At 48.7% G+C, this 25861-nt stretch overlaps 1 protein-coding gene across 7 annotated transcripts in view; it reads left to right on the plus strand.

Annotated features, from left to right (window-relative positions):
- The window catches only part of ino80 (INO80 complex ATPase subunit), a 115870-nt gene that overhangs the window by 64032 nt on the left and 25977 nt on the right, over positions 1 to 25861 (plus strand). For all 7 annotated transcript variants that reach the window (XM_045721115.1, XM_045721120.1, XM_045721119.1 and 4 more), the window contains exon 27: positions 3826 to 3953. In XM_045721115.1, the coding sequence (XP_045577071.1) occupies positions 3826 to 3953 (128 nt within the window). The remainder of the gene's footprint in view (positions 1 to 3825; positions 3954 to 25861) is intronic.

The following is a 25861-nucleotide window of genomic DNA, read 5'->3' on the forward strand; positions in this document are numbered from 1 at the left end:
GGGTGGTTCTGTACCCTGGTCTGTTGGGTCTGTACCCTGGTCTGGGTGGTTCTGTATCCTGTCTGTGTGGTTCTGTACCCTGGTCTGTTGGGTCTGGGTGGTTCTGTACCCTGGTCTGTTGGGTCTGGGTGGTTCTGTACCCTGGTCTGTTGGGTCTGGGTGGTTCTGTACCCTAGTCTGTTGGGTCTGGGTGGTTCTGTACCCTAGTCTGGTGGGTCTGGGTGGTTCTGTACCTTTGGGTCTGGGTAGTTCTGTACCCTGGTCTGTTGGGTCTGGGTGGTTCTGTATCCTATTGGTCTGGGTGGTTCTGTACCCTGGTCTGTTGGGCCTGGGTGGTTCTGTACCCTAGTCTGTTGGGCCTGGGTGGTTCTGTACCCTGGTCTGTTGGGCCTGGGTGGTTCTGTACCCTGGTCTGTTGGGCCTGGGTGGTTCTGTACCCTGGTCTGTTGGGCCTGGGTGGTTCTGTACCCTAGTCTGTTGGGTCTGGGCAGTACCCTGGTCTGGGTGGTTCTGTACCCTGGTCTGTTGGGTCTGGGCAGTACCCTGGTCTGGTGGGTCTGGGTGGTTCTGTACCCTGGTCTGGTGGGTCCGGGTGGTTCTGTACCCTGGTCTGGTGGGTCTGGGTGGTTCTGTACCCTGGTCTGTTGGGTCTGTACCCTGGTCTGTTGGGTCTGGGTGGTTCTGTACCCTGGTCTGTTGGGTCTGGGTGGTTCTGTACCCTGGTCTGTTGGGTCTGGGTGGTTCTGTACCCTGGTCTGTTGGGTCTGGGGAGTACCCTGGTCTGGGTGGTTCTGTACCCTGGTCTGGGTGGTTCTGTATCCTGTCTGGGTGGTTCTGTACCCTGGTCTGTTGGGTCTGGGTGGTTCTGTACCCTAGTCTGGTGGGTCTGGGTAGTTCTGTACCCTAGTCTGGTGGGTCTGGGTGGTTCTGTATCCTGGTCTGGGTGGTTTTGTACCCTGGTCTGTTGGGTCTGGGTGGTTCTGTACCCTAGTCTGGTGGGTCTGGGTGGTCTGTTGGGTCTGGGTGATCTCTTTCATCTCACTCCTTCCGTCCTGTGTCTCTCTCCGCCTGTCTCCCCCCCTCTCTTTCTCCCCCTGTGTCTCCCCCTGTGTCTCCCTCTCTTCCTATGACGCCAAAGCCTATTCCAAGTCTTTGATGGTGAGGCATGGTGTTTGTCTTGGAGGCCTGGGGAAGAGGCTTGTCTGGTACAGACTGCCATGTCACAACTGTTACCAGCCCTACTGATCCAGACTGTATCTACTATCTGTCTCAGCCACAGCTCCCTCTCTGTCTGCCTGCCTCCCTGTGTCTGTCTGCCTGCCTCCCTGTGTCTGTCTGCCTGCCTCCCTGTGTCTGTCTGCCTGCCTCCCTGTGTCTGTCTGCCTGCCTCCCTGTGTCTGTCTGCCTGCCTCCCTGTGTCTGTCTGCCTGCCTCCCTGTGTCTGTCTGCCTGCCTCCCTGTGTCTGTCTGCCTGCCTCCCTGTGTCTGTCTGCCTGCCTCCCTGTGTCTGTCTGCCTGCCTCCCTGTGTCTGTCTGCCTGCCTCCCTGTGTCTGTCTGCCTGCCTCCCTGTGTCTGTCTGTCTGCTGCCTGCCTGTGTCTGTCTGCTCCTGCCTCCCTGTGTCTGTCTGCCTGCCTCCCTGTGTCTGTCTGTCCTGCCTCCCTGTGTCTGTCTGTCTGCCTGCCTCCCTGTGTCTGTCTGTCTGCCTGCCTCCCTGTGTCTGTCTGTCTGCCTGCCTCCCTGTGTCTGTCTGTCTGCCTGCCTCCCTGCCTGCCTCCCTGTCTGCCTGCCTGTCTGCCTGCCTGCCTGCCTGGCTCCCTGTCTGCCTGCCTGTCTGCCTGCCTGCCTGCCTGGCTCCCTGTGTCTGTCTGCCTGCCTGCCTGCCTCCCTCTGTCTGTCTGTCTGTCTGTCTGTCTGTCTGTCTGTCTGTCTGTCTGTCTGTCTGCCTGCCTGCCTGCCTGCCTGCCTGCCTCCCTGTGTCTGTCTGCCTGCCTCCCTGTGTCTGTCTGCCTGCCTCCCTGTGTCTGTCTGCCTGCCTCCCTGTGTCTGTCTGCCTGCCTGCCTCCCTGTGTCTGTCTGTCTGCCTGCCTCCCTGTGTCTGTCTGTCTGCCTGCCTCCCTGTGTCTGTCTGTCTGCCTGCCTCCCTGTGTCTGTCTGTCTGCCTGCCTCCCTGTGTCTGTCTGTCTGCCTGCCTCCCTGTGTCTGTCTGTCTGCCTGCCTGCCTGTGTCTGTCTGTCTGCCTGCCTGCCTGTGTCTGTCTGTCTGCCTGCCTCCCTGTGTCTGTCTGTCTGCCTGCCTCCCTGTGTCTGTCTGTCTGCCTGCCTCCCTGTGTCTGCCTGCCTCCCTGTGTCTGCCTGCCTCCCTGTGTCTGCCTGCCTCACTGTGTCTGTCTGTCTGCCTGCCTGCCTCACTGTGTCTGTCTGCCTGTCTGCCTGCCTGGCTGCCTGTCTGCCTGCCTGGCTGTCTGCCTGCCTGTCTGCCTGTGTCTCGCCTGCCTGCCTGTGTCTGTCTGCCTGCCTGCCTGTGTCGTCTACCTGCCTGCCTGTGTCTGTCTGTCTGACTGCCCTGTGTCCTGTCTGCCGCCTGCACTGTGTCTGTCTGCGCTTGCACCCTGTGTCTGTCTGTCTGCCTGTGTCTACCCTGTGCCTGTCTGTCTGCCTGCCTCCCTGTGTCTGTCTGTCTGCCTGCCTCCCTGTGTCTGTCTGTCTGCCTCCTCCCTGTGTCTGTCTGCCCTCTGCCTGCCCTCCTGTCTCTGTCTGTCTGCCTGCCTCCCTGTGTCTGTCTGTCTGCACTGCCTCGCCTGTGTCTGTCTGTCTGCCTGCCTGCCTGTTGCTTCTGTCGCCGTGCCTCACTGTGTCTGTCTGTCTGCCTGCCTCCCTGTGTCTGTCTGTCTGCCTGCCTCACTGTGTCTGTCTGTCTGCCTGCCTGCCTCCATGTGTCTGCCTGTCTGCCTGCCTGGCTGCCTGTCTGCCTGCCTGGCTGTCTGCCTGCCTGTCTGCACTGTGTCGATACCATAGCACTGTGTCGATATCATAGCACTGTGTCGATACCATAGCACTGTGTCGATACGATAGCACTGTGTCGATACGATAGCACTGTGTCGATACGATAGCACTGTGTCGATACGATAGCACTGTGTCGATACCATAGCACTGTGTCGATACCATAGCACTGTGTCGATACCATAGCACTGTGTCGATACCATAGCACTGTGTCGATACCATAGCACTGTGTCGATACCATAGCACTGTGTCGATACCATAGCACTGTTAGCACTGTGTCGATACCATAGCACTGTGTCGATACCATAGCACTGTGTCGATACCATAGCACTGTTAGCACTGTGTCGATACCATAGCATTGTGTCGATACCATAGCGCTGTGTCGATACCATAGCACTGTGTCGATACCATAGCACTGTGTCGATACCATAGCACTGTGTCGATACCATAGCACTGTGTCGATACCATAGCACTGTGTCGATACCATAGCACTGTGTCGATACCATAGCACTGTGTCGATACCATAGCACTGTGTCGATACCATAGCACTGTGTCGATACCATAGCACTGTGTCGATACCATAGCACTGTTAGCACTGTGTCGATACCATAGCACTGTGTCGATACCATAGCACTGTGTCGATACCATAGCACTGGTTGCGTTATCAGATGTAAGATCATCAATAGCTTTCAAGTTATGATGTTGATGTCCTGGAACATCTGGCCAAACGTCCTCCAAAACAACCACTGTTACTGGTTCAACAAGACCTCAGAACAATAGCAAATGTGGATTTAAGATGTACTGACCTGTTCTTGTTGTTTCAGACAAGGAGACCCTGATCACTGACAGTGGGAAGCTGCACACTCTGGATCTGCTGCTGTGTCGTCTCAAGACTCAGGGACACCGCGTCCTCATCTACTCCCAGATGACTCGCATGATCGACCTGCTGGAGGTGGGTGCAGTGGGGTGCAGTGGGGTGCATAGTAGGATGGACTCAAGGGTCACTCATTTACTTGGCGACATCGTGGTCATCAGCGTGAGAGACGTCCACAGAAACAGTGCGGCTGGCCTGTGATTATAATGCATCTCTGAGTAGGACTGCTGGATCAGGCCCCCCCCAACCGATCCTAGATCAGCAGTCCGAAGGACTGGGACGCCTTATGAATACTGGCCTTGACGTTTGTAAAAGCTAAGCTACACTAAATATACAAAAAGTATGTGGACACCCCTTCAAATTAGTGGATTCAGCCTCACCCATTGCTGACAGGTGTATAAAATCGAGCACACAGCCATGCAATCTCCATAGACAAACATTGGCAGTTGAATGGCCTTACTGAAGAGCTCAGTGACTTTTAACGTGGCACCGTCACAAGATGCCATCTTTCCAACAGGTCAGTTTGTAACATTTCTGCCGTGCTAGAGCTGCCCCCAGTCAACTGTAAGTGCTGTTATTGTGAAGTGGAAACATCTAGAAGCAACAACGGCTCAGCCGCATAGTGGTAGGTCACACAAGCTCACAGAACGGGACCGCCGAGTGCAACATCAACACAAGAACTGTTTGTCGGTAGCTTCATGAAATGGGTTTCCATGGCAGCAGCCGCACACAAGCCTAAGATCACCATGTGCAATGCCAAGCGTCGACTGGAGTGGTGTAAAGCTCGCCGCCATTGGACTCTGGAGCAGTGGAAACGTGTTCTCTGGAGTGATGAATCACGCTTCACTATCTGTCAGTCCGACGGACTAATCTGGGTTTGGTGGACGCCAGGAAAACACTACCTGCCACAATGCATAGTGCCAACTGTAAAGTTTGGTGGAGGAGGAATAATGGTCAGGGGCTGTTTTTCATGGTTGGGGCCCCTTAGTTCCAGTGATGGGAAATCTTAATGCTACAGCATACAATGACATTCTAGATGATTCTGTGCGTCCAACTTTCTGGTAACAATTTTGGAAAGGCCCTTTCCTGTTTCAGCATGACAATGCCCCCGTGCACAAAGCGAGGTCCATACAGAAATGGTTTGTTGAGATCGGTGTGAACTTGACTGGCCTGCACAGAACCCTGACCTCAACCCCATCGAACACCTTTGGGATGAATTGGATCACCGACAGCGAGCCAGGCCCAACCGCCCAACATCAGTGCCCGAACCTCACTAATGCTCTTGTGACTGAATGGAAGCAAGTCCCAGCAGCAATGTTCCAACATCTAGTGGAAAGCCTTCCCAGAAGACTGGAGGCTGTTATAGCAGCAAAGGGGGGACCAACTCCATAGTAATGCCCATGATTTTGGAATGAGATGTTAGACGAGCAGGTGTCCACATACTATTGGTCATGTAATGTAGATCTCTCTCCACTAGGGGGACAAAGGTACAGCTGGTTGCTCTGATCATCCTGTACCTCGTTATAGAGAGACTACCTCTTGGAGGGGGAGGGGATGAGTGGGCAATGGGCTTGAGTGGGGGAAAATAGATGCATAGAGAGAACCAAAAGCACTCGTTTGTGGCGTGTGGAAAGGTCTCATGTTGAGCTGAAAGCATGGGAACAGCCAGGGTGCTTTCAGTGTTACAGCATTCTGCCCCCTGTACAACAATAACAGTCAGTCACTTCTGGTCCTAGCTCTGTATAGCTCTATCGCTATTGTTGCCCTATAGACACAAACACCAGGCACCTCCGTGGCGTGAAGTCCTCGTAACAGGAATTCCTCCTCCATTCTCTCGTGGTTGGTCTTGTTCCGTAGTGAGGTAGTGTGTTCCGTGGTGAGGTAGTGTGTTCCGTGGTGAGGTAGTGTGTTCCGTGGTGAGGTAGTGTGTTCCGTGGTGAGGTAGTGTGTTCCGTGGTGAGGTAGTGTGTTCCGTGGTGAGGTAGTGTGTGGGGTAGGGCCTTCCGTGGTGAGGTAGTGTGTGGGGTAGGGCCTTCCGTGGTGAGGTAGTGTGTGGGGTAGGGCCTTCCGTAGTGTGTGTGCGGGTAGGGCCTTCCGTAGTGTGTGTGCGGGGTAGGGCCTTCCGTAGTGTGTGTGCGGGGTAGGGCCTTCCGTAGTGTGTGTGCGGGTAGGGCCTTCCGTAGTGTGTGTGCGGGGTAGGGCCTTCCGTAGTGTGTGTGCGGGTAGGGCCTTCCGTAGTGTGTGTGCGGGGTAGGGCCTTCCGTAGTGTGTGTGCGGGGTAGGGCCTTCTGTGGTTCATTTCATGGTGAGGTAGTGTTTGATGGCTAAACTGGACTGTTTTCATAACTAGGTCTTTGATGGCTGGTGACTGGCTACGTGTTCCTCCAATCTGTTGGGTAACTTGACGGGCAGACATCTTATTGGCAGGGCAAGGGCAAATGCCAGTGGTGGGAAAATAGCCCAAATAATGTTGTCAGTACTTGGTCTTCAACAGAGATGATTGGTGGGTGCTAACACACTAGACATCGTCGTTGGGCAGGGAGGGATAAATGCAAACGGTAATGACACGAACACAAGGCAGCAAGGTGATCTGTGATCAATGACTCCTACTCACCAATATACACTGATTTTTCTTTTCTGAAGTCGAATTGAGACATTCATAGATGAAGTAGTATTCCCCTCGTCTTCCTCCCCTTTCACTCTCCAGTATGATCTCTCTCCAGCTGGAGTTGATTTTCCGTCCCCTCTGTCATTTCTTTTTTTAGGGAAACCAAAACCCCAGAGATTGTAATCTGTGTCATTAGCGTGATTGTTTGTCTCCAGTCGGCGTGGCGATCTACGGCGCCGTGTAACATCACTGAGCTTCTCTAGCTCCGAGGCCAGCGGGCCAGATGGATGGCGACGATGTCGTCAGCTGTTCTGTCAGGGCGGAGCGTTGCCAAGTCTCTCTGCTTCTAGTTTTCAGGGGTTAACCACCCTCTGTCACCACACACACACACACACACACACACACACACACACACACACACAGTTCCAGAAATGTTATGATGGGATCTTTGCTACTGTACACCGGTCAATCAGAATTGTCTGCAGCCTTATTTATTGCTCCTCTACACCAAGGCTCTTGGATCAGGAAAACCAGCGCATTGCATCTGCTGTATATATTACAAGAACAGCAGGCATATGCCAAGACCACTCACTGAAAAATGCAAGAGCCATTCTGACGGGGCTGTGCTGCTCTAAACCATCCAATTTGGATTTTGTAGCGACTAGCCTTTTAATCATTGAGCTATTGTTTTACTCATTATTCATTCATTCATTGATTCTCCAGATGGTTCATGTGGTCCAGGTCTGTCTCAGTCACGACCAGGATGCTGGAGACTGAAGTCAAGAGGACTAGCTACATTAGTTAGAATAAAGATACTGGCCAGGAGGGACACTGCCGAGTCCTGGGTGACTGGCTAGGATTCACTCACGGGGCAGAACGAAAAGTGGGAGAGGCAGGGTTGAGTAAGGGGGAGATGAGGGACTTTTAGGGAGGTGGAGGAGATCAGAGGAGGTGTCTGGTATGTTATTGGTAGGGAGAGGTGTCTGGTATGTTATTGGTAGGGAGAGGTGTCTGGTATGTTATTGGTAGGGAGATGTGTCTGGTATGTTATTGGTAGGGAGAGGTGTGTATGGTATGTTATTGGTAGGGGAGGTGTCTGGTATGTTATTGGTAGGGGAGGTGTGTATGGTATGTTATTGGTAGGGGAGGTGTGTCTGGTATGTTATTGGTAGGGAGAGGTGTCTGGTATGTTATTGGTAGGGAGAGGTGTGTATGGTATGTTATTGGTAGGGAGAGGTGTGTCTGGTATGTTATTGGTAGGGAGAGAGGTGTCTGGTATGTTATTGGTAGGGAGAGGTGTCTGGTATGTTATTGGTAGGGGAGGTGTGTCTGGTATGTTATTGGTAGGGAGAGGTGTGTCTGGTATGTTATTGGTAGGGAGAGGTGTGTCTGGTATGTTATTGGTAGGGGAGGTGTGTATGGTATGTTATTGGTAGGGAGAGGTGTGTCTGGTATGTTATTGGTAGGGAGAGGTGTGTATGGTATGTTATTGGTAGGGAGAGGTGTGTATGGTATGTTATTGGTAGGGAGAGGTGTGTCTGGTATGTTATTGGTAGGGAGAGGTGTGTCTGGTATGTTATTGGTAGGGGAGGTGTGTCTGGTATGTTATTGGTAGGGGAGATGTGTCTGGTATGTTATTGGTAGGGAGAGGTGTCTGGTATGTTATTGGTAGGGAGAGGTGTGTCTGGTATGTTATTGGTAGGGAGAGGTGTGTCTGGTATGTTATTGGTAGGGAGAGGTGTGTCTGGTATGTTATTGGTAGGGAGAGGTGTGTCTGGTATGTTATTGGTAGGGAGAGGTGTGTCTGGTATGTTATTGGTAGGGAGAGGTGTGTCTGGTATGTTATTGGTAGGGAGAGGTGTGTCTGGTATGTTATTGGTAGGGAGAGGTGTGTCTGGTATGTTATTGGTAGGGAGAGGTGTGTCTGGTATGTTATTGGTAGGGAGAGGTGTGTCTGGTATGTTATTGGTAGGGAGATGTGTGTCTGGTATGTTATTGGTAGGGAGAGGTGTGTATGGTATGTTATTGGTAGGGAGAGGTGTGTCTGGTATGTTATTGGTAGGGAGAGGTGTGTCTGGTATGTTATTGGTAGGGAGAGGTGTGTCTGGTATGTTATTGGTAGGGAGAGGTGTGTCTGGTATGTTATTGGTAGGGAGAGGTGTGTCTGGTATGTTATTGGTAGGGAGAGGTGTGTCTGGTATGTTATTGGTAGGGAGAGGTGTGTCTGGTATGTTATTGGTAGGGAGAGGTGTGTCTGGTATGTTATTGGTAGGGAGAGGTGTCTGGTATGTTATTGGTAGGGAGAGGTGTGTCTGGTATGTTATTGGTAGGGAGAGGTGTGTCTGGTATGTTATTGGTAGGGAGAGGTGTGCTGGTATGTTATTGGTAGGGAGAGGTGTGTCTGGTATGTTATTGGTAGGGAGAGGTGTGTCTGGTATGTTATTGGTAGGGAGAGGTGTCTGGTATGTTATTGGTAGGGAGAGGTGTGTCTGGTATGTTATTGGTAGGGAGAGGTGTGTCTGGTATGTTATTGGTAGGGAGAGGTGTGTCTGGTATGTTATTGGTAGGGAGAGGTGTGTCTGGTATGTTATTGGTAGGGAGAGGTGTGTCTGGTATGTTATTGGTAGGGAGAGGTGTGTCTGGTATGTTATTGGTAGGGAGAGGTGTGTCTGGTATGTTATTGGTAGGGAGAGGTGTGTCTGGTATGTTATTGGTAGGGAGAGGTGTGTCTGGTATGTTATTGGTAGGGAGAGGTGTGTCTGGTATGTTATTGGTAGGGGAGGTGTGTCTGGTATGTTATTGGTAGGGAGAGGTGTCTGGTATGTTATTGGTAGGGAGAGGTGTGTCTGGTATGTTATTGGTAGGGAGAGGTGTGTCTGGTATGTTATTGGTAGGGAGAGGTGTGTCTGGTATGTTATTGGTAGGGAGAGGTGTGTCTGGTATGTTATTGGTAGGGAGAGGTGTCTGGTATGTTATTGGTAGGGAGAGGTGTGTCTGGTATGTTATTGGTAGGGAGAGGTGTGTCTGGTATGTTATTGGTAGGGAGAGGTGTGTCTGGTATGTTATTGGTAGGGAGAGGTGTGTCTGGTATGTTATTGGTAGGGAGAGGTGTGTCTGGTATGTTATTGGTAGGGAGAGGTGTCTGGTATGTTATTGGTAGGGAGAGGTGTGTCTGGTATGTTATTGGTAGGGAGAGGTGTGTCTGGTATGTTATTGGTAGGGAGAGGTGTGTCTGGTATGTTATTGGTAGGGAGAGGTGTGTATGGTATGTTATTGGTAGGGAGAGGTGTCTGGTATGTTATTGGTAGGGAGAGGTGTGTCTGGTATGTTATTGGTAGGGAGAGGTGTCTGGTATGTTATTGGTAGGGGAGAGGTTGTCTGGTATGTTATTGGTAGGGGAGGTGTGTCTGGTATGTTATTGGTAGGGGAGGTGTCTGGTATGTTATTGGTAGGGGGAGGTGTGTCTGGTATGTTATTGGTAGGGGAGAGGTGTCTGGTATGTTATTGGTAGGGAGAGGTGTCTGGTATGTTATTGGTAGGGGAGAGGTGTGTCTGGTATGTTATTGGTAGGGGAGGTGTGCTGGTATGTTATTGGTAGGGGAGGTGTCTGGTATGTTATTGGTAGGGGAGGTGTCTGGTATGTTATTGGTAGGGGAGGTGTCTGGTATGTTATTGGTAGGGAGAGGTGTGCTGGTATGTTATTGGTAGGGGAGGTGTGTCTGGTATGTTATTGGTAGGGAGAGGTGTCTGGTATGTTATTGGTAGGGAGAGGTGTGTCTGGTATGTTATTGGTAGGGAGATGTGTCTGGTATGTTATTGGTAGGGAGAGGTGTCTGGTATGTTATTGGTAGGGAGAGGTGTGTCTGGTATGTTATTGGTAGGGAGAGGTGTGTCTGGTATGTTATTGGTAGGGAGAGGGTGTCTGGTATGTTATTGGTAGGGAGAGGTGTCTGGTATGTTATTGGTAGGGAGAGGTGTGTCTGGTATGTTATTGGTAGGGAGAGGTGTGTCTGGTATGTTATTGGTAGGGAGAGGTGTCTGGTATGTTATTGGTAGGGAGAGGTGTCTGGTATGTTATTGGTAGGGAGAGGTGTCTGGTATGTTATTGGTAGGGGAGGTGTGCTGGTATGTTATTGGTAGGGAGAGGTGTGTCTGGTATGTTATTGGTAGGGAGAGGTGTCTGGTATGTTATTGGTAGGGAGAGGTGTCTGGTATGTTATTGGTAGGGAGAGGTGTCTGGTATGTTATTGGTAGGGAGAGGTGTCTGGTATGTTATTGGTAGGGAGAGGTGTCTGGTATGTTATTGGTAGGGAGAGGTGTCTGGTATGTTATTGGTAGGGGGAGGTGTCTGGTATGTTATTGGTAGGGGGAGGTGTGTCTGGTATGTTATTGGTAGGGAGAGGTGTCTGGTATGTTATTGGTAGGGAGAGGTGTCTAGGTATGTTATTGGTAGGGGAGGGTGTCTGGTATGTTATTGGTAGGGAGAGGTGTGTCTGGTATGTTATTGGTAGGGAGAGGTGTGCTGGTATGTTATTGGTAGGGAGAGGTGTGTCTGGTATGTTATTGGTAGGGAGAGGTGTGTATGGTATGTTATTGGTAGGGAGAGGTGTGTCTGGTATGTTATTGGTAGGGAGAGGTGTCTGGTATGTTATTGGTAGGGAGAGGTGTCTGGTATGTTATTGGTAGGGAGAGGTGTGTCTGGTATGTTATTGGTAGGGAGAGGTGTCTGGTATGTTATTGGTAGGGAGAGGTGTCTGGTATGTTATTGGTAGGGAGAGGTGTGTGGTATGTTATTGGTAGGGGAGGTGTCTGGTATGTTATTGGTAGGGAGAGGTGTGTCTGGTATGTTATTGGTAGGGAGAGAGGTGTCTGGTATGTTATTGGTAGGAGAGGTGTCTGGTATGTTATTGGTAGGGGAGGTGTCTGGTATGTTATTGGTAGGGAGAGAGGTGTCTGGTATGTTATTGGTAGGGAGAGAGGTGTCTGGTATGTTATTGGTAGGGAGAGGTGTGTCTGGTATGTTATTGGTAGGGAGAGGTGTCTGGTATGTTATTGGTAGGGAGAGGTGTGTCTGGTATGTTATTGGTAGGGGGAGGTGTCTGGTATGTTATTGGTAGGGAGAGGTGTGTCTGGTATGTTATTGGTAGGGAGAGGTGTGTCTGGTATGTTATTGGTAGGGAGAGGTGTCTGGTATGTTATTGGTAGGGGAGGTGTCTGGTATGTTATTGGTAGGGAGAGGTGTCTGGTATGTTATTGGTAGGGAGAGGTGTCTGGTATGTTATTGGTAGGGAGAGGTGTGTCTGGTATGTTATTGGTAGGGAGAGGTGTGTCTGGTATGTTATTGGTAGGGGAGGTGTGTATGGTATGTTATTGGTAGGGGAGGTGTCTGGTATGTTATTGGTAGGGAGAGGTGTCTGGTATGTTATTGGGATGGAGAGGTGTCTGGTATGTTATTGGTAGGGAGAGAGGTGTCTGGTATGTTATTGGTAGGGGAGGTGTGTATGATATGTTATTGGTAGGGAGAGGTGTCTGGTATGTTATTGGTAGGGAGAGGTGTGTCTGGTATGTTATTGGTAGGGGAGGTGTCTGGTATGTTATTGGTAGGGGAGGTGTGTATGGTATGTTATTGGTAGGGGAGGTGTCTGGTATGTTATTGGTAGGGAGAGGTGTCTGGTATGTTATTGGTAGGGAGAGGTGTCTGGTATGTTATTGGTAGGGAGAGGTGTCTGGTATGTTATTGGTAGGGGGAGGTGTCTGGTATGTTATTGGTAGGGAGAGGTGTCTGGTATGTTATTGGTAGGGAGAGGTGTGTCTGGTATGTTATTGGTAGGGGAGATGTGTCTGGTATGTTATTGGTAGGAGAGGTGTCTGGTATGTTATTGGTAGGGAGAGGTGTCTGGTATGTTATTGGTAGGGAGAGGTGTCTGGTATGTTATTGGTAGGGAGAGGTGTGTCTGGTATGTTATTGGTAGGGAGAGGTGTGTCTGGTATGTTATTGGTAGGGAGAGGTGTCTGGTATGTTATTGGTAGGGAGAGGTGTGTCTGGTATGTTATTGGTAGGGGAGGTGTGTCTGGTATGTTATTGGTAGGGAGAGGTGTGTCTGGTATGTTATTGGTAGGGAGAGGTGTCTGGTATGTTATTGGTAGGGAGAGGTGTCTGGTATGTTATTGGTAGGGAGAGGTGTGTCTGGTATGTTATTGGTAGGGAGAGGTGTCTGGTATGTTATTGGTAGGGGAGGTGTCTGGTATGTTATTGGTAGGGAGAGGTGTGTCTGGTATGTTATTGGTAGGGGAGGTGTGTATGGTATGTTATTGGTAGGGGAGGTGTCTGGTATGTTATTGGTAGGGAGAGGTGTGTCTGGTATGTTATTGGTAGGGAGAGAGGTGTCTGGTATGTTATTGGTAGGGAGAGGTGTGTCTGGTATGTTATTGGTAGGGAGAGGTGTGTATGGTATGTTATTGGTAGGGGAGGTGTGTATGGTATGTTATTGGTAGGGAGAGGTGTGTATGGTATGTTATTGGTAGGGGAGGTGTCTGGTATGTTATTGGTAGGGGAGGTGTGTCTGGTATGTTATTGGTAGGGAGAGGTGTCTGGTATGTTATTGGTAGGGGAGGTGTGTATGGTATGTTATTGGTAAGGGAGGTGTGTATGGTATGTTATTGGTAGGGAGAGGTGTCTGGTATGTTATTGGTAGGGAGAGGTGTGTCTGGTATGTTATTGGTAGGGAGAGGTGTGTCTGGTATGTTATTGGTAGGGAGAGGTGTGTCTGGTATGTTATTGGTAGGGAGAGGTGTGTCTGGTATGTTATTGGTAGGGAGAGGTGTGTCTGGTATGTTATTGGTAGGGAGAGGTGTGTCTGGTATGTTATTGGTAGGGAGAGAGGTGTCTGGTATGTTATTGGTAGGGAGAGGTGTCTGGTATGTTATTGGTAGGGAGAGGTGTGTCTGGTATGTTATTGGTAGGGAGAGGTGTGTCTGGTATGTTATTGGTAGGGAGAGGTGTGTCTGGTATGTTATTGGTAGGGAGAGGTGTCTGGTATGTTATTGGTAGGGAGAGGTGTGTATGGTATGTTATTGGTAGGGAGAGGTGTGTCTGGTATGTTATTGGTAGGGAGAGGTGTCTGGTATGTTATTGGTAGGGAGAGGTGTGTCTGGTATGTTATTGGTAGGGAGAGGTGTGTCTGGTATGTTATTGGTAGGGAGAGGTGTGTCTGGTATGTTATTGGTAGGGAGAGGTGTGTCTGGTATGTTATTGGTAGGGAGAGTGTGTCTGGTATGTTATTGGTAGGGGAGGTGTGTCTGGTATGTTATTGGTAGGGAGAGGTGTGTCTGGTATGTTATTGGTAGGGAGAGGTGTCTGGTATGTTATTGGTAGGGAGAGGTGTGTCTGGTATGTTATTGGTAGGGGAGGTGTCTGGTATGTTATTGGTAGGGAGAGGTGTCTGGTATGTTATTGGTAGGGAGAGGTGTGTATGGTATGTTATTGGTAGGGAGAGGTGTCTGGTATGTTATTGGTAGGGAGAGGCCTGGTATGTTATTGGTAGGGAGAGGCCTGGTATGTTATTGGTAGGGAGAGGTGTGTCTGGTATGTTATTGGTAGGGGAGGTGTCTGGTATGTTATTGGTAGGGAGAGGTGTGTCTGGTATGTTATTGGTAGGGGAGGTGTGTCTGGTATGTTATTGGTAGGGGAGGTGTGTCTGGTATGTTATTGGTAGGGAGAGGTGTCTGGTATGTTATTGGTAGGGAGAGGTGTGTCTGGTATGTTATTGGTAGGGAGAGGTGTGTCTGGTATGTTATTGGTAGGGAGAGGTGTGTCTGGTATGTTATTGGTAGGGAGAGGTGTCTGGTATGTTATTGGTAGGGAGAGGTGTGTCTGGTATGTTATTGGTAGGGGGAGGTGTCTGGTATGTTATTGGTAGGGGAGGTGTCTGGTATGTTATTGGTAGGGAGAGGTGTGTCTGGTATGTTATTGGTAGGGAGAGGTGTCTGGTATGTTATTGGTAGGGAGAGGTGTGTCTGGTATGTTATTGGTAGGGAGAGGTGTGTCTGGTATGTTATTGGTAGGGAGAGTGTGTCTGGTATGTTATTGGTAGGGAGAGGTGTGTCTGGTATGTTATTGGTAGGGAGAGGTGTGTCTGGTATGTTATTGGTAGGGAGAGGTGTCTGGTATGTTATTGGTAGGGAGAGGTGTGTCTGGTATGTTATTGGTAGGGAGAGGTGTCTGGTATGTTATTGGTAGGGGAGGTGTGTCTGGTATGTTATTGGTAGGGAGAGGTGTGTCTGGTATGTTATTGGTAGGGAGAGGTGTGTCTGGTATGTTATTGGTAGGGAGAGGTGTGTCTGGTATGTTATTGGTAGGGAGAGGTGTGTCTGGTATGTTATTGGTAGGGAGAGGTGTCTGGTATGTTATTGGTAGGGAGAGGTGTGTCTGGTATGTTATTGGTAGGGAGAGGTGTGTCTGGTATGTTATTGGTAGGGAGAGGTGTGTCTGGTATGTTATTGGTAGGGAGAGGTGTCTGGTATGTTATTGGTAGGGAGAGGTGTGTCTGGTATGTTATTGGTAGGGAGAGGTGTGTCTGGTATGTTATTGGTAGGGAGAGAGGTGTCTGGTATGTTATTGGTAGGGAGAGGTGTGTATGGTATGTTATTGGTAGGGAGAGGTGTGTCTGGTATGTTATTGGTAGGGAGAGGTGTGTCTGGTATGTTATTGGTAGGGAGAGGTGTGTATGGTATGTTATTGGTAGGGAGAGGTGTATGGTATGTTATTGGTAGGGAGAGGTGTGTCTGGTATGTTATTGGTAGGGAGAGGTGTCTGGTATGTTATTGGTAGGGAGAGGTGTGTCTGGTATGTTATTGGTAGGGAGAGGTGTGTCTGGTATGTTATTGGTAGGGAGAGGTGTATGGTATGTTATTGGTAGGGAGAGGTGTCTGGTATGTTATTGGTAGGGAGAGGGTGTCTGGTATGTTATTGGTAGGGAGAGGTGTGTCTGGTATGTTATTGGTAGGGAGAGGTGTGTCTGGTATGTTATTGGTAGGGAGAGGTGTGTCTGGTATGTTATTGGTAGGGAGAGGTGTGTCTGGTATGTTATTGGTAGGGAGAGGTGTGTCTGGTATGTTATTGGTAGGGAGAGGTGTGTCTGGTATGTTATTGGTAGGGAGAGGTGTGTCTGGTATGTTATTGGTAGGGAGAGGTGTGTCTGGTATGTTATTGGTAGGGAGAGGTGTGTCTGGTATGTTATTGGTAGGGAGAGGTGTGTCTGGTATGTTATTGGTAGGGAGAGGTGTGTCTGGTATGTTATTGGTAGGGAGAGGTGTCTGGTATGTTATTGGTAGGGAGAGGTGTGTCTGGTATGTTATTGGTAGGGAGAGGTGTCTGGTATGTTATTGGTAGGGAGAGGTGTGTCTGGTATGTTATTGGTAGGGAGAGGTGTTCTGGTATGTTATTGGTAGGGAGAGGTGTGTCTGGTATGTTATTGGTAGGGAGAGGTGTGTCTGGTATGTTATTGGTAGGGAGAGGTGTCTGGTATGTTATTGGTAGGGAGAGGTGTCTGGTATGTTATTGGTAGGGAGAGGTGTCTGGTATGTTATTGGTAGGGGAGGTGTGTCTGGTATGTTATTGGTAGGGAGAGGTGTGTCTGGTATGTTATTGGTAGGGAGAGGTGTGTCTGGTATGTTATTGGTAGGGAGAGGTGTGTCTGGTATGTTATTGGTAGGGAGAGGTGTGTCTGGTATGTTATTGGTAGGGAGAGGTGTGTCTGGTATGTTATTGGTAGGGAGAGGTGTGTCTGGTATGTTATTGGTAGGGAGAGGTGTGTCTGGTATGTTATTGGTAGGGAGAGGGTGTCTGGTATGTTATTGGTAGGGAGAGGTGTCTGGTATGTTATTGGTAGGGGAGGTGTGTCTGGTATGTTATTGGTAGGGAGGGTGTCTGGTATGTTATTGGTAGGGAGAGGTGTCTGGTATGTTATTGGTAGGGAGAGGTGTGTATGGTATGTTATTGGTAGGGAGAGGTGTGTCTGGTATGTTATTGGTAGGGAGAGTGTGTCTGGTATGTTATTGGTAGGGGAGGTGTCTGGTATGTTATTGGTAGGGAGAGGTGTGTCTGGTATGTTATTGGTAGGGGGAGGTGTCTGGTATGTTATTGGTAGGGAGAGGTGTCTGGTATGTTATTGGTAGGGAGAGGTGTGTCTGGTATGTTATTGGTAGGGAGAGGTGTGTCTGGTATGTTATTGGTAGGGGAGGTGTTCTGGTATGTTATTGGTAGGGAGAGGTGTGTCTGGTATGTTATTGGTAGGGAGAGGTGTGTCTGGTATGTTATTGGTAGGGAGAGGTGTCTGGTATGTTATTGGTAGGGAGAGGTGTGTCTGGTATGTTATTGGTAGGGAGAGATGTGTATGGTATGTTATTGGTAGGGGAGGTGTGTATGGTATGTTATTGGTAGGGAGAGGTGTGTCTGGTATGTTATTGGTAGGGAGAGGTGTGTCTGGTATGTTATTGGTAGGGAGAGGTGTGTCTGGTATGTTATTGGTAGGGAGAGGGGTGTCTGGTATGTTATTGGTAGGGAGAGGTGTGTCTGGTATGTTATTGGTAGGGAGAGGTGTGTCTGGTATGTTATTGGTAGGGAGAGGTGTGTCTGGTATGTTATTGGTAGGGAGAGGTGTCTGGTATGTTATTGGTAGGGAGAGGTGTGTCTGGTATGTTATTGGTAGGGAGAGGTGTGTCTGGTATGTTATTGGTAGGGAGAGGTGTGTCTGGTATGTTATTGGTAGGGAGAGGTGTGTCTGGTATGTTATTGGTAGGGAGAGGTGTCTGGTATGTTATTGGTAGGGAGAGGTGTGTCTGGTATGTTATTGGTAGGGAGAGGTGTGTCTGGTATGTTATTGGTAGGGAGGTGTGTCTGGTATGTTATTGGTAGGGGAGAGGTGTCTGGTATGTTATTGGTAGGGAGAGGTGTGTCTGGTATGTTATTGGTAGGGAGAGAGGTGTCTGGTATGTTATTGGTAGGGAGAGGTGTGTCTGGTATGTTATTGGTAGGGGGAGGTGTGTCTGGTATGTTATTGGTAGGGGAGGTGTGTCTGGTATGTTATTGGTAGGGAGAGGTGTGTGGTATGTTATTGGTAGGGAGAGGTGTGTCTGGTATGTTATTGGTAGGGAGAGGTGTCTGGTATGTTATTGGTAGGGAGAGGTGTGTATGGTATGTTATTGGTAGGGAGAGGTGTGTCTGGTATGTTATTGGTAGGGAGAGGTGTGTCTGGTATGTTATTGGTAGGGGAGATGTGTCTGGTATGTTATTGGTAGGGAGAGGTGTGCTGGTATGTTATTGGTAGGGAGAGGTGTGTCTGGTATGTTATTGGTAGGGAGAGGTGTGTCTGGTATGTTATTGGTAGGGAGAGGTGTCTGGTATGTTATTGGTAGGGAGAGGTGTGTCTGGTATGTTATTGGTAGGGAGAGGTGTCTGGTATGTTATTGGTAGGGAGAGGTGTGTCTGGTATGTTATTGGTAGGGAGAGGTGTGTCTGGTATGTTATTGGTAGGGAGAGGTGTGTCTGGTATGTTATTGGTAGGGAGAGGTGTGTATGGTATGTTATTGGTAGGGAGAGGTGTCTGGTATGTTATTGGTAGGGGAGGTGTGTCTGGTATGTTATTGGTAGGGAGAGGTGTCTGGTATGTTATTGGTAGGGAGAGGTGTCTGGTATGTTATTGGTAGGGAGAGGTGTGTCTGGTATGTTATTGGTAGGGAGAGGTGTGTCTGGTATGTTATTGGTAGGGAGAGGTGTGTCTGGTATGTTATTGGTAGGGAGAGGTGTCTGGTATGTTATTGGTAGGGGGAGGTGTCTGGTATGTTATTGGTAGGGAGAGGTGTGTCTGGTATGTTATTGGTAGGGAGAGGTGTGTCTGGTATGTTATTGGTAGGGAGAGGTGTGTCTGGTATGTTATTGGTAGGGAGAGGTGTGTCTGGTATGTTATTGGTAGGGGAGGTGTCTGGTATGTTATTGGTAGGGAGAGGTGTCTGGTATGTTATTGGTAGGGAGAGGTGTGTCTGGTATGTTATTGGTAGGGAGAGGTGTGTCTGGTATGTTATTGGTAGGGAGAGGTGTCTGGTATGTTATTGGTAGGGGAGAGGTGTCTGGTATGTTATTGGTAGGGAGAGGTGTCTGGTATGTTATTGGTAGGGAGAGGTGTCTGGTATGTTATTGGTAGGGAGAGGTGTGTCATGGTATGTTATTGGTAGGGAGAGGTGTGTCTGGTATGTTATTGGTAGGGAGAGGTGTGTCTGGTATGTTATTGGTAGGGAGAGGTGTCTGGTATGTTATTGGTAGGGAGAGGTGTGTCTGGTATGTTATTGGTAGGGAGAGGTGTGTCTGGTATGTTATTGGTAGGGAGAGGTGTCTGGTATGTTATTGGTAGGGAGAGGTGTGTCTGGTATGTTATTGGTAGGGAGAGGTGTGTCTGGTATGTTATTGGTAGGGAGAGGTGTCTGGTATGTTATTGGTAGGGAGAGGTGTGTCTGGTATGTTATTGGTAGGGAGAGGTGTCTGGTATGTTATTGGTAGGGAGAGGTGTGTCTGGTATGTTATTGGTAGGGAGAGGTGTGTCTGGTATGTTATTGGTAGGGAGAGGTGTGTCTGGTATGTTATTGGTAGGGAGAGGTGTGTCTGGTATGTTATTGGTAGGGAGATGTGTCTGGTATGTTATTGGTAGGGAGAGGTGTGTCTGGTATGTTATTGGTAGGGAGAGGTGTCTGGTATGTTATTGGTAGGGGAGGTGTGTATGGTATGTTATTGGTAGGGAGATGTGTCTGGTATGTTATTGGTAGGGGAGGTGTCTGGTATGTTATTGGTAGGGAGATGTGTCTGGTATGTTATTGGTAGGGAGAGGTGTGTCTGGTATGTTATTGGTAGGGAGAGGTGTGTATGGTATGTTATTGGTAGGGAGAGGTGTCTGGTATGTTATTGGTAGGGAGAGGTGTGTATGGTATGTTATTGGTAGGGGAGGGTGTGTCTGGTATGTTATTGGTAGGGAGAGGTGTGTCTGGTATGTTATTGGTAGGGAGAGGTGTCTGGTATGTTATTGGTAGGGGAGGTGTGTCTGGTATGTTATTGGTAGGGAGAGGTGTCTGGTATGTTATTGGTAGGGAGAGGTGTGTCTGGTATGTTATTGGTAGGGAGAGGTGTGTCTGGTATGTTATTGGTAGGGGAGGTGTGTCTGGTATGTTATTGGTAGGGAGAGGTGTGTATGGTATGTTATTGGTAGGGGAGGTGTCTGGTATGTTATTGGTAGGGGAGGTGTCTGGTATGTTATTGGTAGGGAGAGGTGTCTGGTATGTTATTGGTAGGGAGAGGTGTGTATGGTATGTTATTGGTAGGGGAGGTGTCTGGTATGTTATTGGTAGGGAGAGTTGTGTCTGGTATGTTATTGGTAGGGAGAGGTGTGTATGGTATGTTATTGGTAGGGAGAGGTGTGTCTGGTATGTTATTGGTAGGGGGAGGTGTCTGGTATGTTATTGGTAGGGAGAGGTGTCTGGTATGTTATTGGTAGGGAAGGTGTGTCTGGTATGTTATTGGTAGGGAGAGGTGTGTATGGTATGTTATTGGTAGGGGAGGTGTCTGGTATGTTATTGGTAGGGGAGGTGTCTGGTATGTTATTGGTAGGGAGAGGTGTGTCTGGTATGTTATTGGTAGGGGAGGTGTCTGGTATGTTATTGGTAGGGAGAGGTGTGTCTGGTATGTTATTGGTAGGGAGAGGTGTGTCTGGTATGTTATTGGTAGGGGAGGTGTGTCTGGTATGTTATTGGTAGGGAGAGGTGTGTCTGGTATGTTATTGGTAGGGAGAGGTGTGTCTGGTATGTTATTGGTAGGGAGAGGTGTGTCTGGTATGTTATTGGTAGGGAGAGGTGTCTGGTATGTTATTGGTAGGGAGAGAGGTGTCTGGTATGTTATTGGTAGGGAGAGGTGTGTATGGTATGTTATTGGTAGGGGAGGTGTCTGGTATGTTATTGGTAGGGAGAGGTGTCTGGTATGTTATTGGTAGGGAGAGGTGTGTCTGGTATGTTATTGGTAGGGAGAGGTGTGTATGGTATGTTATTGGTAGGGAGAGGTGTGTATGGTATGTTATTGGTAGGGAGAGGTGTGTGGTATGTTATTGGTAGGGGAGGTGTCTGGTATGTTATTGGTAGGGGAGGTGTGTCTGGTATGTTATTGGTAGGGAGAGGTGTCTGGTATGTTATTGGTAGGGAGAGGTGTCTGGTATGTTATTGGTAGGGAGAGGTGTGTCTGGTATGTTATTGGTAGGGAGAGGTGTGTCTGGTATGTTATTGGTAGGGGAGGTGTGTCTGGTATGTTATTGGTAGGGAGAGGTGTGTCTGGTATGTTATTGGTAGGGGAGGTGTGTATGGTATGTTATTGGTAGGGAGATGTGTCTGGTATGTTATTGGTAGGGAGAGGTGTGTCTGGTATGTTATTGGTAGGGAGAGGTGTCTGGTATGTTATTGGTAGGGGAGGTGTGTATGGTATGTTATTGGTAGGGAGATGTGTCTGGTATGTTATTGGTAGGGAGAGGTGTGTATGGTATGTTATTGGTAGGGAGAGGTGTGTATGGTATGTTATTGGTAGGGGAGGTGTCTGGTATGTTATTGGTAGGGGGAGGTGTCTGGTATGTTATTGGTAGGGAGAGGTGTCTGGTATGTTATTGGTAGGGAGAGGTGTGTATGGTATGTTATTGGTAGGGGAGGTGTCTGGTATGTTATTGGTAGGGAGAGTTGTGTCTGGTATGTTATTGGTAGGGGAGGTGTCTGGTATGTTATTGGTAGGGAGAGGTGTGTATGGTATGTTATTGGTAGGGGGAGGTGTCTGGTATGTTATTGGTAGGGAGAGGTGTCTGGTATGTTATTGGTAGGGGAGGTGTGTCTGGTATGTTATTGGTAGGGAGAGGTGTGTATGGTATGTTATTGGTAGGGGAGGTGTCTGGTATGTTATTGGTAGGGGAGGTGTCTGGTATGTTATTGGTAGGGAGAGGTGTGTCTGGTATGTTATTGGTAGGGGAGGTGTCTGGTATGTTATTGGTAGGGAGAGGTGTGTCTGGTATGTTATTGGTAGGGAGAGGTGTCTGGTATGTTATTGGTAGGGGAGGTGTGTCTGGTATGTTATTGGTAGGGAGAGGTGTGTCTGGTATGTTATTGGTAGGGAGAGGTGTGTCTGGTATGTTATTGGTAGGGAGAGGTGTGTCTGGTATGTTATTGGTAGGGAGAGGTGTGTCTGGTATGTTATTGGTAGGGAGAGGTGTCTGGTATGTTATTGGTAGGGGAGGTGTGTCTGGTATGTTATTGGTAGGGAGAGGTGTGTCTGGTATGTTATTGGTAGGGAGAGGTGTGTCTGGTATGTTATTGGTAGGGAGAGGTGTGTCTGGTATGTTATTGGTAGGGAGAGGTGTCTGGTATGTTATTGGTAGGGAGAGAGGTGTCTGGTATGTTATTGGTAGGGAGAGGTGTGTATGGTATGTTATTGGTAGGAGAGGTGTGTATGGTATGTTATTGGTAGGGGGAGGTGTCTGGTATGTTATTGGTAGGGAGAGGTGTCTGGTATGTTATTGGTAGGGGAGAGGTGTGTATGGTATGTTATTGGTAAGGGAGGTGTGTATGGTATGTTATTGGTAGGGAGAGGTGTGTATGGTATGTTATTGGTAGGGAGAGGTGTGTGGTATGTTATTGGTAGGGGAGGTGTCTGGTATGTTATTGGTAGGGAGAGGTGTGTCTGGTATGTTATTGGTAGGGAGAGGTGTGTCTGGTATGTTATTGGTAGGGAGAGGTGTGTCTGGTATGTTATTGGTAGGGAGAGATGTGTCTGGTATGTTATTGGTAGGGAGAGGTGTGTATGGTATGTTATTGGTAGGGAGAGGTGTGTGGTATGTTATTGGTAGGGGAGGTGTCTGGTATGTTATTGGTAGGGAGAGGTGTGTCTGGTATGTTATTGGTAGGGGAGGTGTGTCTGGTATGTTATTGGTAGGGGAGGTGTCTGGTATGTTATTGGTAGGGAGAGGTGTGTCTGGTATGTTATTGGTAGGGAGAGGTGTGTATGGTATGTTATTGGTAGGGGAGGTGTCTGGTATGTTATTGGTAGGGGGAGGTGTCTGGTATGTTATTGGTAGGGAGAGGTGTGTCTGGTATGTTATTGGTAGGGAGAGGTGTGTCTGGTATGTTATTGGTAGGGAGAGGTGTGTATGGTATGTTATTGGTAGGGGGAGGTGTCTGGTATGTTATTGGTAGGGGGAGGTGTCTGGTATGTTATTGGTAGGGGAGGTGTCTGGTATGTTATTGGTAGGAGAGGTGTCTGGTATGTTATTGGTAGGGAGAGATGTGTCTGGTATGTTATTGGTAGGGAGAGGTGTCTGGTATGTTATTGGTAGGGAGAGGTGTCTGGTATGTTATTGGTAGGAGAGGTGTGTCTGGTATGTTATTGGTAGGGAGAGGTGTCTGGTATGTTATTGGTAGGGAGAGGTGTCTGGTATGTTATTGGTAGGGGAGGTGTCTGGTATGTTATTGGTAGGGAGAGGTGTGTCTGGTATGTTATTGGTAGGGAGAGGTGTGTATGGTATGTTATTGGTAGGGAGAGGTGTGTCTGGTATGTTATTGGTAGGGAGAGGTGTGTCTGGTATGTTATTGGTAGGGAGAGGTGTGCCTGGTATGTTATTGGTAGGGAGAGAGGTGTCTGGTATGTTATTGGTAGGGGAGGTGTCTGGTATGTTATTGGTAGGGGAGGTGTGTATGGTATGTTATTGGTAGGGAGAGGTGTGTATGGTATGTTATTGGTAGGGAGAGGTGTGTCTGGTATGTTATTGGTAGGGAGAGGTGTGTCTGGTATGTTATTGGTAGGGAGAGGTGTATGGTATGTTATTGGTAGGGAGAGGTGTGTCTGGTATGTTATTGGTAGGGGAGGTGTCTGGTATGTTATTGGTAGGGAGAGGTGTCTGGTATGTTATTGGTAGGGAGAGGTGTCTGGTATGTTATTGGTAGGGGGAGGTGTCTGGTATGTTATTGGTAGGGAGAGGTGTCTGGTATGTTATTGGTAGGGGAGGTGTGTCTGGTATGTTATTGGTAGGGAGAGGTGTCTGGTATGTTATTGGTAGGGAGAGGTGTCTGGTATGTTATTGGTAGGGAGAGGTGTCTGGTATGTTATTGGTAGGGAGAGGTGTGTCTGGTATGTTATTGGTAGGGAGAGAGGTGTCTGGTATGTTATTGGTAGGGAGAGAGGTGTCTGGTATGTTATTGGTAGGGAGAGAGGTGTCTGGTATGTTATTGGTAGGGAGAGAGGTGTCTGGTATGTTATTGGTAGGGAGAGGTGTGTCTGGTATGTTATTGGTAGGGGGAGGTGTCTGGTATGTTATTGGTAAGGGAGAGGTGTCTGGTATGTTATTGGTAGGGGAGGTGTTGGACTGAGAGGTGGTAGTAGTGATGTAGTCTTATGGCAGGGGGGTTAATGTTGAACAGGCCAGGTGTTGGACTGGGAGGTGGTAGTAGTGATGTAGTCTTATGGCAGGGGGGTTAATGTTGAACAGGCCATGTGTTGGACTGAGAGGTGGTAGTAGTGATGTAGTCTTATGGCAGGGGGGTTAATGTTGAACAGGCCATGTGTTGGACTGAGAGGTGGTAGTAGTGATGTAGTCTTCTTTGCCAGAGAAGAAAGGCTGAAGTTCTATGTGTCCCAAACCGATTGTGTTTTTTTGTTTGATTATTTGTGTAGTTTGTAACTTTTTTAATTTTGTACTTATTTTGTACATAATGTTGCCGCTACCATCTCTTATGACCGGAAATAACTTCTGGACATCAGGACTGTGATTACTCACCACGGACTGCAGAATCCTTTTTTTCCGTTTAACGAGTCTGACAAGCCCGATGCAAATGATAGACTGCTTTCTCGGGAACAGGCCCAGATCCCCGTGATTTGCGAGAGGTGGAGAAAAGGGGGCCAGAGGGCGGGCTGCCTTCTGAGAATTTGTAGGCGATTAAATAAACCCCCACTTCCTTCCATTCTGCTAGCAAACGGGCAATCTTTGGAGAGTAAAATCGCCGCTACGCTCAAGATTAAACTACCAACGGGACATTCAAAACTGTAATGTCTTATGCTTCACGGAGTCGTGGCTGAACGACGACACTATCAACATACAGCTGGCTGGTTATACGCTGTGCCGGCAGGACAGAACAGCGGCGTCTGGTAAAATAAGGGGCGGCGGACTATGTATTTTTGTAAACAACAGCTGGTGCACGATATCTAAGGAAGTATCACGCTATTGCTTGACTGAGGTAGAGTATCTCATGATAAGCTGTAGTCCACACTATCTACCTAGAGAGTTTTAATCTGTATTTTTCGAAGCTGTTTTAATACAACCACAGACTGAGGCTGGCACTAAGACAGCATTGAATGAGCTGTGTTCCGCCATAAGCAAACAAGAAAAACACTCACCCAGGGAAACTTCAATCAGTTTTACCAAGTTTCTATCAGCATGTTAAATGTGCAACCAGAGGGAAAAAAAATTGAGACCACCTGTTCTGGAAGACTGTGTGATCACGCTCTCCGCAGCCGATGTAAGACCTTTAAACAGGTCAACATTTACAAGGCCGCAGGGCCAGACAGATTACCAGGACGTGTACTACGAGCATGCACTGACCAACTGGCAAGTGTCTTCACTGACATTTTCAACCTCTCCCTGTCCGAGTCTGTAATACCAACATGTTTTAAGCAGACCACCATAGTCCCTGTGCCCAAGAACACTAAGGTAACCTACCTAAATGACTACCGACCTGTAGCACTCACGTCTGTAGCCATGAAGTGCTGGTCATGGCTCACAACACCATTATCCCAGAAACCCTAGACCCACTCCAATTTGCATACCGCTCCAACAGATCCACACTGCCCTTTCCCACCTGGACAAAGGCACACCTATGTGAGAATGCTATTCATTGACTACAGCTCAGTGTTCAACACCATAGTGCCCTCAAAGCTCATCAATTAGCAAAGGAACCTGGGACTAAACACCTCCCTCTGCAACTGGATCCTGGACTTCCTGACGGGCCGCCCCCAGGTGGTAACGGTAGGTAACAACACATCCGCCACGTTGATCCTCAACACAGGGGTACCTCAGGAGTGCGTGCTCAGTCCCCTCCTGTACTCCCTGTTCACTCATGACTGCATGGCCAGGCACGACTCCAACACCATCATTAAGTTTGCCGATGACACAACAGTGGTAGGCCTAATCACCGACAACGACGAGACAGCCTATAGGGAGGAGGTCAGAGACCTGGCCGTTTGGTGCCAGGACAAGAATCTCTCCCTCAACGTGATCAAGACAAAGGAGATGATTGTGGACTACAGGAAAAGGAGGACTGA

Source organism: Salmo salar, chromosome ssa06 (assembly GCF_905237065.1).
Source record: "Salmo salar chromosome ssa06, Ssal_v3.1, whole genome shotgun sequence".
Classification (NCBI taxonomy): Eukaryota; Metazoa; Chordata; class Actinopteri; order Salmoniformes; family Salmonidae; genus Salmo; species Salmo salar.